The sequence below is a fragment of the Drosophila novamexicana genome, unplaced genomic scaffold (assembly GCF_003285875.2).
Source record: "Drosophila novamexicana strain 15010-1031.04,08,12 unplaced genomic scaffold, DnovRS2.1 tig00000462-arrow-pilon, whole genome shotgun sequence".
Lineage (NCBI taxonomy): Eukaryota > Metazoa > Arthropoda > Insecta > Diptera > Drosophilidae > Drosophila > Drosophila novamexicana.
The window spans coordinates 5235291-5248749 of record NW_020824806.1 but is presented as its reverse complement, the minus strand read 5'-3'; the positions used below and the strand labels follow the sequence as shown (position 1 = coordinate 5248749).

General features: G+C 43.1%; 1 protein-coding gene across 1 annotated transcript; it reads right to left on the bottom strand.

The window, feature by feature from the left end:
- Positions 1 to 83: 83 nt before the first annotated feature.
- On the bottom strand, positions 84 to 1006 carry LOC115760659 (isochorismatase domain-containing protein 1). Its single transcript, XM_030702125.1, has 3 exons — positions 757 to 1006; positions 479 to 688; positions 84 to 418 (listed from the first exon to the last, which is right to left on the bottom strand). Exons 1-3 carry the CDS (start codon positions 877 to 879, stop codon positions 146 to 148), a joined length of 606 nt encoding a protein of 201 aa, XP_030557985.1. The 5' UTR covers positions 880 to 1006; the 3' UTR covers positions 84 to 145.
- Positions 1007 to 13459: the final 12453 nt, after the last annotated feature.

Below are 13459 nucleotides of genomic sequence, written 5' to 3'. Positions count from 1 at the left end.
TAATGGGATGCCAAAAGCCCTCGACGGAGTCTAGAGCTAATGCTGTTTCTGCCTCTGGCCCAGCTGAATGAAGACTCATACCGTTCTCATCATATCCTTTTACTTTAAATGCGAAGTGCCAAACATGTAAATAACAAAAGCTGGTCTACAGCTTGGAGGCGCTGCGTGCCAGCTCCATGTCCACCGAGGGCGGATTCACCAGCTTGCGCACCACATCGAATTTGGGATTGTTTTTGTCGCGCACCAGATCGAAGATGACGCTCTCGCTGGTGGTTATCACGCAGCCCGCCTGCCGCAAGCGTTCCAGCGCCAAATCGCGATCCTGCTTGAGGCGAGAGCAACAACAATCGGCCACAATATAGACATTAATGTCCTGTTCACGCAGATCAATCGCCGTCTGCTCGACACAAATGTGCGACTGCAAAAGATAAGATGGAGATTTAGTAAAGTATGATGAGCATTTTGTGGCCTGGCTCACCTCTAGTCCATAGAGCACGACGTCCTGTGGCTTCTCGCCGAAGAGGTCCTTAATGACACTCTTCACCTGGGGCGTCATCATGCTAAATAGGGTTTTGCCCGTAACAGCCTTGGCATGCGACACATCCAGCTCGGCCACAGTCTTGCCCAGCTTCTCGGGATAATGCTCGGTCACAATTAGCGGCACCTCCAGCGCCTTGCCCGCCTTCGTCTGCAAAGAGAGCCGGGTTGAAGCTAATTTCCTTTAAGATAAGCTAGTCAGCTACAAAGTTCACTTGCCAGCTTGTCCACATTTTTGACCATATTGTCGAAGAGCGGCATGCTGGGTCGGAATTTTTCTTGTATATCGCAGAGCAGGAACAGCGTCTTCTTGGGGTTCAGGTGGCAGCGTCTGAAGGCCATTTTGGTTGCTATTGTTAACTAGAAGATATCGAAATAAATGCTAATGAGCTAAGTTAATCTAACTATATCTTGCGTCTTATCAGTCGTCAATTAAATCAACTTTAGCTGCTGAGCACAAAGTTCTGCGATAGTCCAATTGGCATAAACAGCTGTTGCGCTTGCGAAACGGTTAAGAGATATCGATAATGCAGTTGTCAGAGCGTTGCCACTTTGTCACTTTGAGCTGCAGATCGCTAACGATGACTGCCACACGAAACGGTTATAAATATCCGCAACCCGCTAACGTTATCGATTAACCGTTACTTTTTAAATTTGCTCTCAGCCTTTTTTTTTTAAGTTTAAATGGATCAAAAAGCACTTAAGCAAAAGTCGTTAATTAAAAGCAGCCCAGCTGATTTATGCCAAGGGCAGCTCATGTCCAAAAGGTAAACAGCCAATAGGCATAAGGTGCACATTTATCAGCAACTAGGCTCTGGGGCCCAAACCCCACATGGCAATTAAACTAAATTGTGTGGACCCAGACAAAAAGCGGCGCACACAGCCACCAGATTTATATTCATAAGCCGGCAAACAGCGCTGAGGGCAAGAATTCCGGGTGGGCGGCATTTATAATGGAATTCCTTAATACGAGGGAGGCGAGCAGGCCCCGTCCACCTTTGATGCCGTTCAAGCATTAACGTAATGAAGCCACAGTCAATTTCAATAACGCAATCAAATGCGTTCAATTTCAAAAAACCACAAAACCCACCAACCAAATGCCCATTGACCATTGCCACACGCATTGCCCACATCCGAGCTAAAGTGGAGGTTATTATTATTTTCGTTTCTTTTTTTTTTTTTTTGACAACTTTGGCATGCCTGACACGTAGTTTTCTATGGCACGGCCCGTCCTGGACACGCCAACGCCTTGATAATGCGAATGGCAATAGGCATGCCCCCGTGCCGCACCCCCTCCCACCCTCCACTCACCACTCGCTTGCATATTTCAACAATTTGCGCTACCTTTTGCCCCTTTTTTTTGCCATCTAGGAGCACAGCTCGTCGCAGTCCTGCAGCAGCCAGGACACATATTTTATGAGCCTCCAAAGTTGCGAGCGCTGCAATTTCCAAAAAAAAAAGGTGAAAGGGGGGAGGGGCGGGAAAGTACTGAGTAGACCACTCAAAAACGTGTAAACGAAGGTTTTGGAAGTGTTTCCGACCGACTTGGACATGCAGAATTGACTTTGCTGCTGCGTGGGCACAATACGCTGGAAATTGGGTACAGTGTGACCTCATAATAACGAACACATATATATATTTTCCCATTATTTTCAATCTGATAATGCTAGGGATGATACTCGATAAAAGTTATCGATAACAAAGCAAATATTAAAGGCAAGCAATCGATGAAATGCGTTCGTCATAGCCAAGTCAACCTGTGGCTATAGTTTCCCATCATTTTCAATCTGATAAAGCTAGAGATGATACTCGAAACAAGTTATCGATAACAAAGCAAATATTTCTGGCAATGTGGTACAGTCAGACGGCATAAAGACGAACAAATATGCATATTTTCCCATCATTTTCAATCTGATAAAGCTAGAGATGATACTCGGCAAAAGTTATCGATAACAAATCAAATATTTAAAGCAAGCAATCGATGAAATGCCTTCGTCATAGCCAAGTCAACCTGTGGCTATATTTTCCCATCATTTTCAATCTGATAAAGCTAGAGATGATACTCGAAACAAGTTATCGATAACAAAGGAAATATTTCTGGCAATGTGGTACAGTGAGACGGCATAAAGACGAACAAATGTGAATATTTTCCCATCATTTTCAATCTGATAAAACTAGAGATGATACTCGGCAAAAGTTATCGATAACAAAGCAAATATTTAACCCTTGTTTCAAGCATGCAATCGATAAGATTTGCGTTTAATAAGTTTCTCACATTTAAGTGCGTTCGTCATAGCCAAATTAACCTGTGGCTATAGTTTCCCATCATTTTCAATCTGATAAAGCTAGAGATGATACTCGGAAAAAGTTATCGATAACAAAGCAAATATTTAAGGCAAGCAATCGATGAAATGCGTTCGTCATAGCCAAGTCAACCTGTGCCTATAGTTTCCCATCATTTTCAATCTGATAAAACTAGAGATGATACTCGACAAAAGTTATCGATAACAAAGCAAATACTTAACCCTTGTTTCAAGCATGCAATCGATAAGATTTGCGTTTGATAAGTTTCTCACATTTAAGTGCGTTCGTCATAGCCAAATTAACCTGTGGCTACGCACAGCCAATGAGATATCTAGATAGATGTGTGTGTGTGTGTGCTATCTATATTCATGGCGCTACGCGCTAGTCGCAGCCATTTTGGGTTTTCAATTTCAACGCCATTTTCGCTTGAATGCGTCGAAAGTAATTTGCATTTTTTATTTGGTTTTATTGTTGTGCCCAAAAGCACGAAACGACAGTCGCTTGGCAATTTCAACAGCTCATCGTTGCCAACTGGCCAGGTGATGGCATCGACAGGTGATAATGCCAATAATAAGTTGCGAGATAAGCAAAAAGAAAGGGGTAGCGGGTGGAAGGGGGAGCGGGAAGGGGGGTTGGTTGGGTGAAATTCATTTGCTGCACAAATTTGGAAATTTTGGAAAAAAAAAAAACAATTTTCCTTTTTTTATTGGTTTCGAATTGTCTGCAAGTCGCACACACACACACACACACGCACATGTTGTGTCTGCCTGTGTGTGTGTATTTTTATGTGATTTCTTCAGTCGGAAACTTTTCGTAATGGAAATGGCAATGGAAATGGGAGGGCGATTTTGTGCAAAAAAATGTTATGGCATTTATTTACAGTATACGAGTGCTCAAGTGTGCGTGTGTCTGCGTGTGTGTGTGTGCGTGTGTGTGTGTGTGTGTGTGCTGCAATTTATTCAATGAAATGTAAATGCGACTCAATTGTAGTTTATTTTGTAGTAATTCTTGATTGCACAATAAGCAAAAGTCATTTAATTTCGATTGCGTATTCCCCATTTGCCATTTCCCTATTTTCAATTTGCATATTGCTCGGGGCATCCCTCGGCAACAACAACAACAACAACAACAACAACTATTTCTAATACATCTGCAATATGTGACTTTGGCATATGTCTGGCTTCTGTGGAAAAGTCAGACTCGAGCTCAACATGAAAACACACTTTGCTGCTGATAGATAGACACGCAAAAGTTTTGTTTTGCCACAAAATATATATATTATATATATATATATATACATCTATATTCATATGCATATTTATATATACATGTACATTAGTTGTCAACCCCTTCGAATTCGCATCAAGTTTTCCCCGTTGCTTTTTCTCAACGATTTTCATAAAATTGGCAACGAACTGATATGCCAAACTACGCACGTTGTTGGCGCCACACTCCAACCCTACTCCCTATACACACTCCTACCTTGCCCCTACCCGCTGCCTGCTACCCTGTATGAAGACATGCTGGCATTTGTGTAGGCAACTTCGCTATAGCTAATGCTTGTCACGTTTGCTTCAACGTTTGACAAGGCAAATTCGACATACGAAAATGGAGCTAAAAACAACAAAAGGGAAGAAAACAAAAACGCATTGTGCTTGTGCGTGTGCCATACCCAAGGGATACCCTGTATTTAATGTCCGATTCATTAATCAAGCTTAGCTAGGCGAAATTCTCGGCTCGGCCATATGCTGCTAACTCTTGGTGATCTATAGAGTTTGTCTTTGTTAAAATAGCGCATTATGTGCTTTGTAAATCAGTCAGGATTTGGGCCAAGTTTGGAGTCAACTATTTGTAGCACATTAGTTGTCCAGCACAAAAGTAGGCAGCAAAAGTATGCATACGGAAACTCATGCACAGCACAAAAGTATGCAATTGTTTTTAATATGTCAACAGCGTTTACGGCTTTACGCTGCAGCCCGAATGTATGCAGCAAAATATATGCGCTTTGTTTTTCCTTGGAAGCACAAAAGTATGCAACGAAATAGTGTGACAGTAACAGCAATGTATATGCAAGTAATCAAAAGTCCTAGGGAATAAAATTAATGTGAAATAATGGAAAATTTCTAAATAAATTCCTTTAAACTAGTTGGGAATTTGCTTATGTAAACATAAAATCGTTTGTAAACTGTACTCGAAGATGATATAACCTGGCAATTAAATTAATTGCAGCTCCACAAATTGTCTCACATTCATACAACAACACTTTTAAGCAGCTTAGGACCAGGGTATTTGCGAAATAAAAAAATAAAAATCCACCCATTGAGAGAAGAAAACAAAACGAACAAAAAAAAAACGAGCAAATGATTTTCACAGGTGAATTGGAAAGCGCGTAATGTTGTAATGTTTGACTTGCCAGCGGGCACGTGCTCCAGTCCCAGACGCAGTGCGCCCGCTTCAACTACGCCCTGGCCCCAACCGGCTGCCCACCTGGCCACCCGCATTGCCTCTAGCTCAGGGCTCACATGTCGCAGCGAGTCGAAGTCAAGAGAGGGGCGCAGGGTTATGGGGTGGGGGGGCAAATGTCGCTGTCGACACTGACGCACGTGGCGTATGCGTAACGCGACGCGCCATTTTTGCAAATTGGATGAAAATCTTTGGCTTTTCAGCGGCGCCGTCAAAAGGATACGATTTGCGTGGATGCATTCGCCTGTAAATTGACATGTTTTGATGCTGACGGCCACGCCCCCTCTCCCCCCTTTAAACTTGCCTCAAAGTGCGAGCTTGGCTGCAATTTTTGGATTTCGCAGTTTGTCGCAGTTTTGTCAGCCGTAGCTGACATAAAAAGTTGCCCAGAACTCATTCGTCAGTCTACACAAAAATAAAAGGACTCGCAACATGAAACCAAGGGACGCACGGCATCTCGAGTGGCAGCTGGGGGCGCGACGCCCACACACACACACACACACACACTCGAGTTATGTGCGGTCCAGATTTTTAGTCTTTTATTCCTTTGTGTAACTTTTGGATTATGTTGTAAACTTTTCAGTTGTTGCGTAGCTCACATAAGAAATAAAACAAATTCAAGTTTCAAGTTGCCAAAATTTATAAGCCCAAATGCTTATGTGGCTGAGGGGGGAGTATGGGGGGGCCGGAGTTTTCTTCGCTTTCGGGTTTACCTTAAATAAACTGCCTGCCATATGCCACAAAAGAGCTAGGAAATATATTATACTCGCACAGAGCTCGACAGGTCGTCGTCCGAGTCGGAGTCGGAGTCGGAGTCGTAACTCTTCGCAACAGCTGCTTGTCCTTTTTTGTATATGGCCACAAAGAGCAACAGACACGTTTAAACCTGGGCTAAAATTTAAGGCGCTTCCGACTGCCAACTGGCAAATTGGGAGTTTCAGATTGCAGTTGAAGCGAGCTGAGTAAATGATACACTGCGAAAAATACAAAGCCAGCTCAGAGGTAATCAAAGACAACTGAAAAGCAACTTTGGAAGGGGAATATTAGAAAGAATTGGGGCAAAATGTGAAATATTAAAGAGAAATGGAATGCTTAAGTAAACATAGAGAATTTTGGAATTCCTAGAGAAAATTACGATATCTAGGGATAGCTGACGAAGAGTAGAAGAAAGAAAAGAAGCAGAAGATCTTCAGGAGAAAAGCTGAGGGATTCCTAAGGGAACAATGAGATAAAAAGAAAGGAATCTGAGAAAACTGACGAATACATTTTGAGTAAATAACAAAATTGAGGATAAACTGCAAGAAGAAAGAATAGATACTTATGTAAAGAAAGAGAAGCTGTCGTATGCCTAGGAACACAGATAGATTTCGAGAAAAATGAGATGAAACTCAGGGAAATAAAAATGCATGCCTATGGTGCGCTTATAAAAAACTGTTCCCAACAATCACTCACTTAATTTCCATATAAATAAATATAGTATACGACACTTTGTATGCATATTTTTGCGCAGTGTAGCTGCTTGTGCCCCTGCATACCCTTTGTGCCGCATCCCATTGAGGTTCATTGAACCAAACGCTGAGCGCATTTCCGTGTTTGTATTTGACTCTGAGGCTGCTTAGCACTGGCAAATAAACTTTTGAGCTCTTCGTGTTGTTGCTTCTGCTGTTGTTGTTGTTGTTGTTGTTGTTGTTGCTGCTGCTGCTGTTGACATGGCGCTGCGCTAGTGCACTTTGAGTGGCCACCCAGAGACTTGGCTTGGGTATAAATGTGTGTGCACATAATTATCCTTTGAATGTGCTCAGGCATGCAGCCGTGAGTGCCTCTCTGTGTGTGTGTGTGTGTGTGCGTGTGTGAGCAGCAGACACTGTCGCCTAGTCGGGGGGCTAGCTGAGCATGGGGGCGTGGCAGTGCAGCAGCAGTTGAGTTTTGTTTGCGCCATCTTAAAGCAAAGACAGCTTCTGCTGTCCTTAAAGGCCGATCCATGTCTTAATTAATGTGGCATAATTAAAAAAAAAAAAGAGAAAAGTAAACCAAAACAGGCTTAAAAAAAAAACAAACAAAAAGCAAAGGCTAAGAAAAACTTTGCTAAACAGCAAAGAAAAACAAGAACAGCGCAAGAAAAGGCGACCAAAAATTGCTCACATTTAATTTTTGCTCCGAAGAAGAAGAACATTTGTTGTATAGGTGCGCGGCAAAGGCCTCAAAAGGCCCAGGACCAAAGGCCACAAAAGTGCCAAATGCAAAGGCAAACAATGCCAACTGCTTGGCGGGGGGCGGAGGGGCGAGCGGCTCGGCGGGTAGGGAGTCGTTTGTGTCTCAAGGCGGGTCGCCTTGAGGCGTAGGCGTTGCTCGTGTTATTCCAAGTTGACATTGCGCCACCTACGCGACGCGACGCGTCGTGCCGTGCCGCCCACATGGTCGCCCGGCCCCGCCCACAAATTGGCGCCAACTTTTAATTATTCCATCATATTCATAAACTTTTTGTTGCGCCACGGGTGGGGCAGGCGGGGGACTGGCGCACAGGCACTCATTATGTGCGTCACACACTCGCACGATAGAGGCGGCAGGGTGTGTGGGCGTGGCTGTGGCTGAACTAAACGACAAGCTGCTTATTGTTGTGCTACACGCTGTTGTTGTTCTTCTTGTTGTTCTTGTTGTTCCTGCTCGTGTTGTATATACCCTGTACATCAGACGAGGCGCCAAAATTGAGCCTATTCGTATAACAGATAGTAGAGGAAGATTGTATGACAGATAGTAGAGGAAGATAGCTGCGATTAGGGACTTGTTATGCCAGTCTGATTTACAGGGTATACTTTTGTTACAAAAAACAGAAATCAACTGACATACTTCTGGTTAAAGCTAGAGCCTTGGTTTATGTTATACTTTTTTCATATCAATCGTATGAGCAGCACGCAAGTTATTCAGCTGTCTATCAGATTACAGGGTGCCACAGAGTCAACCATTTTTAACTTATGATCTAAGCTGTTGCCTTGTTCTCAAATCGATCGAATGAGCAGCACGCTAGTTATTCAGCTGCTTATCAGATTACAGGGTATTATAGAGTCGTGTACTTTTAACTGTAGCCCAATCACAATTGTTCCCAATGTTATTGTTGTTGTTGTTGACGCTGCCTTTGTTTTTGGTGTAATGCCAACAATGGCGTCTTCGGGACGCCGCCATTGCCTGGCGGTGTCTGGCCAGGGAGGGGAGGGAGAGGGAAGGGCGGCAAAGAAGGCGTTACTCCATAAAAATGAACAACAGCCTTTTTATTGTCGAACAATGAACAAGCAGTGTTCAAGTTTTTGGCCTTTCTTTGGCTTTGCTTTGTTGTTGTTGTTGTTGTTGTTGTTGTTGTCATCGACAACAGCATTTAATGAGGCTGTCGCCTTATTGTGCTCAATTGTGCTTGGGCAGCCCTAAGAATTTCTAATATTGAGAACTAGAACTTGCCATCTAGGTGGGGAGGGGAGCGGGGTTGGAGTATATTCCATGGCAAACATGAGTTCGCATTTTGCTGGGGGCGAAGGAGGTGTTACTTTAAGTTTATAAACGAATGCATATTTAATAGCCGAGCAGGACACAAAGACGCTTGGAAACTGAGAACAGTTGGAAATTATGTTCAAATTTGTCACATCATTTTGTCCACGCGACGAAAGGCATTGTGAATGCGTGACGTGGCCATATTAATGTGTCATTGTGAATGCAGCTGCTGTCGGCTGACCAGATGGATGAAAAAATACCAAATTGTTATCGATTGCTCGATAAATGCTTAAAAAAGACTTGCCATTTGCCAGGCAAACTAACTGTTATACTTCCAGGCCGGGTGTATAACAAGATCTTAACATATTCAATTGATGCAGCTTGGAGCCAATTTGAGCTGCCAATTAAGCCAACTGGCTGTGAATGACAAAAAGTTGTCGTCGTTGACAACTGTAAAGCGAACTAAAGTCTGCAGCTGAACTAATGAAATGCCATTCGCGTTACGCACCACAGCGTCATGCACAAAGGAGCACGTGGGCAAGGCTGGGCAGGGCAGGGCGGGGGCTCAAAAGCCTGAACGATGCTCAACACTGACACTTAAAGCCGACAAGTTAAGCGCGTCGCGAAGCTGGAAGCAGGGAAACGGGTAACGGGTAACGGGAAACGGGAAAGCCGGATCGCGATGCGGGTCGACTGGATGTGGGCTCTAGGCTGGACGTGCATTTTGTGTGAGTGGCAAACGTTTTGTCGTTAGCCCGCAGCAGCAGCAGCAGCAGCAACAGCAGCTGCTGTTATACGTAATATTGAATCGGTGCAGGGACAGCAGGGAGGGGGGAGCCGTATATGGGATGTGGACTCGCCTGAATGTGCATAGTTAGTGATAAACTGCTTTGGCACGGAAATGGCCCTGGAAATAGAAATGATGTCGAGTGTGTGCTCGTGTGCATAAAAAGGCCAATTAGACGACAGATACAGCTGCAGATGCAGCTGCAGATGCACAAGGCAGAGACAACTGCAGCCGCAGGCCTGGAGGCTGTCTAAAGTGTGGGCGTGGCAGTTAAATGACATAAATGGGACAGTGAAACACGAGTTGAAGGCAGCTTCAAAACTAACATTTGATAGCCTCAGTAAGAACTAGAGTTAAACTATTTGTTAGGCATGCTTTTCACTTACAGGGTACCTGCTAGTCGTGCACACTTTGCGCCCAGCTAATTCAGCCGTAGGCATGTCTATTTGCTGGCATAATTTTTTCGCTTCCGCCTGAAATGTATGCTTGCAAGCAACTTTAAATTAACTTTGCTCGCAGGGAAATGAAATAAGTTGCAAGCTCGTATATTTGTCAGCCAAACACACACTAGCACACATACTCGCACACACACACTCGCATTGCTATAGATAGCTGCGCCTCGCATAATCAAGAAGTTTTAAATGCATCATAAAAAACTTTTGCCCTGTGCAATTTGCGAACTTGTTTTTAGGCTTCTCTCGTCTACATTTATGATGTATGTGCCACGATTTATGCGCACAACATTCCCCCGGGCACACACATTTATGTGTGCGTGTGTGTGTGTGTGTGTGTGTGCTGTCAGGTGGCAAGGCAAACAAACTAGCAAATAGCAAAAAATACACTTGAAGCCCGCAACAACGCAAGATTCACGCATATCTGTCGACTACAATAAAAATGCGAACCGAAAATAATGTAAGCACCTGAAAGCGAGACTAGGATGCAAAGTAGTCGACTGGAAGATACCCTCAACAAGCTACACAGAGAGAAAAACGGCGAGCTAAGGACAAGTTTTTCCGTACTTGATTCTATACCAAAGAAATTCGTAATGTTTTTAGCGCGAATCGAGCTAAAAAACTCTTGAGTTAAGTAAAATTCATACTTAATTTCATTTAATCTCTAAAAGGACTTAGAATAAGTATCAATATTCTTGAATCGAGTAATAAAAGAAGCCAAGGAATTCAGCTGCAAGAGTAGAATTTGTTGACAAAAAATATTTCTAGTTTGTTTTAAACATTTTCTTGAAAAAGGCTCAAACTTAAATCTCTCTATTGTATTGCCGCGCAGCAACTGTTAGCTTATCATAGCCTTAACTGGCTTAGGTCTAGGGTATTGGGAAGCGTAAACATATTTATAGTCGCCTAAACGGCTCGGCCGACTTTCCAATAAACCAACTGCATGCATAAATCTGTCAAGAATCAAGCCTAAGAGTTTCACCTGTCTCTGGTCGTCGCATTTGAAGCCCAAAAAAGTTGCCTAATGTGTGTTTCTTTACCTCTGCTTCTTGTATTATTTTTTATTTTTTGTCTTGTTGTTGTCGTCTGTGTCCTTGGTCCTTGAACTTGTGCTTGAGATAGTCGCGTGTGTGCATTAAACGTAATACATAATACATTATGCGACAAGAGACACAAATCTCTGCTACGCTTAGCTCTGCTTGGCAAATAAAGAAACGAATTTCTGGTACATAAATTATCAGTAAGTCGACGGTGCCGATGTTATTTTTATTGACACTTTCGGGCTTTACGAGCAGCGCATAGATCAACCGCCCCATCCATGTCAAAGTTTGGTTCAGTTTCGGTTTAATATGGCCTATTGATAAGATTTGTTGCTGCAAATTAACTGCAGCTACTCGGTGCACATAAACTTTCAATTATGCCAAATTGCAGAGAGGGTCAGAGAGAGAGAGAGAGAAAGAGAGAGAGAAAGAGAGAGAGAGAGAGAGAGAGAGAGGAGAGAGAGAGAGAGCGAGAGGGGGTGGTGACGAAGCATGCCCTGCCTTTGGCCATAAATACAATTAATTCTCGAGTGCATTCCCTCGGCGTTGACATTTAAATTAAATTTTCGAAAATCACTGCACGTATTTTATGCTTAATATTCATTTGATTCGCCAGCTAGTTGCAATGATATCAGCTGTAAATGTTATTTAAACATGCCAGTTAAAAAATCTTCAGCTTTAAAAGAGACTTTCACATTGAAAAATAGAAGCTTTAATGTGCTTTCGAAATCGTTTCGACAGCTGCAATTTTTAGCCAGCTTGAAGCTTTTAAAAAGCTTTTGTGTATGCACTCATGCTGTAAGTTGCTGTGCTTTTGAGCATTGCTAACTGCTTGAACAAGCTGTTGAGCATTCGCCTTAAAGCTCATTAATTTGCGTATAATCCATACACCAAAGGATATATTATTTTGATTTAATATAATTAGCACTTTCAATGTTTAAGCTTTAATGTGCTTTCAAAGCTCACAGCTCGCAATGTTATTGCTGTTAAGCACAAAGCTTTAGTGAATATTGTAAAATCTTTTGACTTATTATAAAAAGCACCTATTTTTTGTTACTTGCTTTTCTTCTTCTTTCGCTTTTGTCTTCAGCTAGTGTCATTGATAGCATAGCAATTCATATTGATGGCACAGACAACAAGTATTGTCTACTGCACTACGCGTGTGTGTGTGGTGTGTGTGTGAGTGTGTGTGGCATACTGTCAAGTGAGCTGAGCGTTGTCAATTACATACATTCGCCTCGTACGGCGCCGCTTGGCCTGTGTCTGAGGCTAAGACCCTGTGGCTGAAGTGATTCCCAGTGGCAGCTGCATCGTTTGCTCTTACACTTTGATGGGCAACCGTCAGAATTTGAGCACATAATTCAATTAGACTGCACTTATCAGTCGAACCCGTCCCCCTCTCTCTTTTTCTCCCCCATTCTGTGGATGTCAACTGGAATGCACACTCCAAGCGGCACTCGGCGCATTGTTTCGCATTTAAAATATATGCTCCAGCACGTTGTCCGGGCCAATTGGCAGGATGTGGGGCAGCAGGAGGAAAGCAGATCTGCTGCTGCCCGTGGCAATTGACCCACTTCATGCTGGCGTCTGACAGCTTCAATTGTTTGGCGTTGGCGCCACTTTCACTCACCTAATTAAGCGCCTGCACCCGGCGTGCCCCCGACAAAGACTCCTACATTCTACAGTAAATAAATGAGAAATTAATTCATTTTCAGCAGCTAACCCAACCGGTAGCTGCCTGGCCCCAGCCGAAAGTAAAACAAGAGCCAAACTGAGCCAACGGCATGCAAACTAAAAGATACAGGCTGCAATGATGTCATTTGAGCCAAGACCAAGCTAGCTTGGCTCGAACTTTGCCCACTCGTTAGCGGTAATTTAATTCCTTGGCATAAGTGCAACTGATGCATGCCTCAAGCATTCAATTTAATTGCCCAAGAAAACTTGGCTCGGAAATACGATCAGCTTTGCTTGCCTATGCTATTAACCCAATCGGTTGGCCTTCATATTTGCAGCTATAATTCAGGTCAATTTTAATTACAGATTTGCAGACGTTATTTAACTTTAAATAGAGTGGAATTAAGCAGCAAATGCGTGCTTTGCGCAATCTAAAATATAATTTCCCTTTATTTTGCAGAGCAATTGCAATGGGCAGAGCTGCCACCTAGCCGTTGTACCTTACTAACAGGGCTGCCACCTGGTCGTAAAATTGGCAATTAAACGGAATTATAGATAATTGGTTGAAGCATCGATTCTTAAATCAATAAAGCTGTCATGCCTTTCAAAAATTGTTTTGACATTCTTATATTACAAAGATAATTGAGAAATTCTATAGACTCAGGAGCTGCCTTTTAGTCGTTATACCTTACTTCTAACAGAGCTGCCACCTGGTCGTAAAA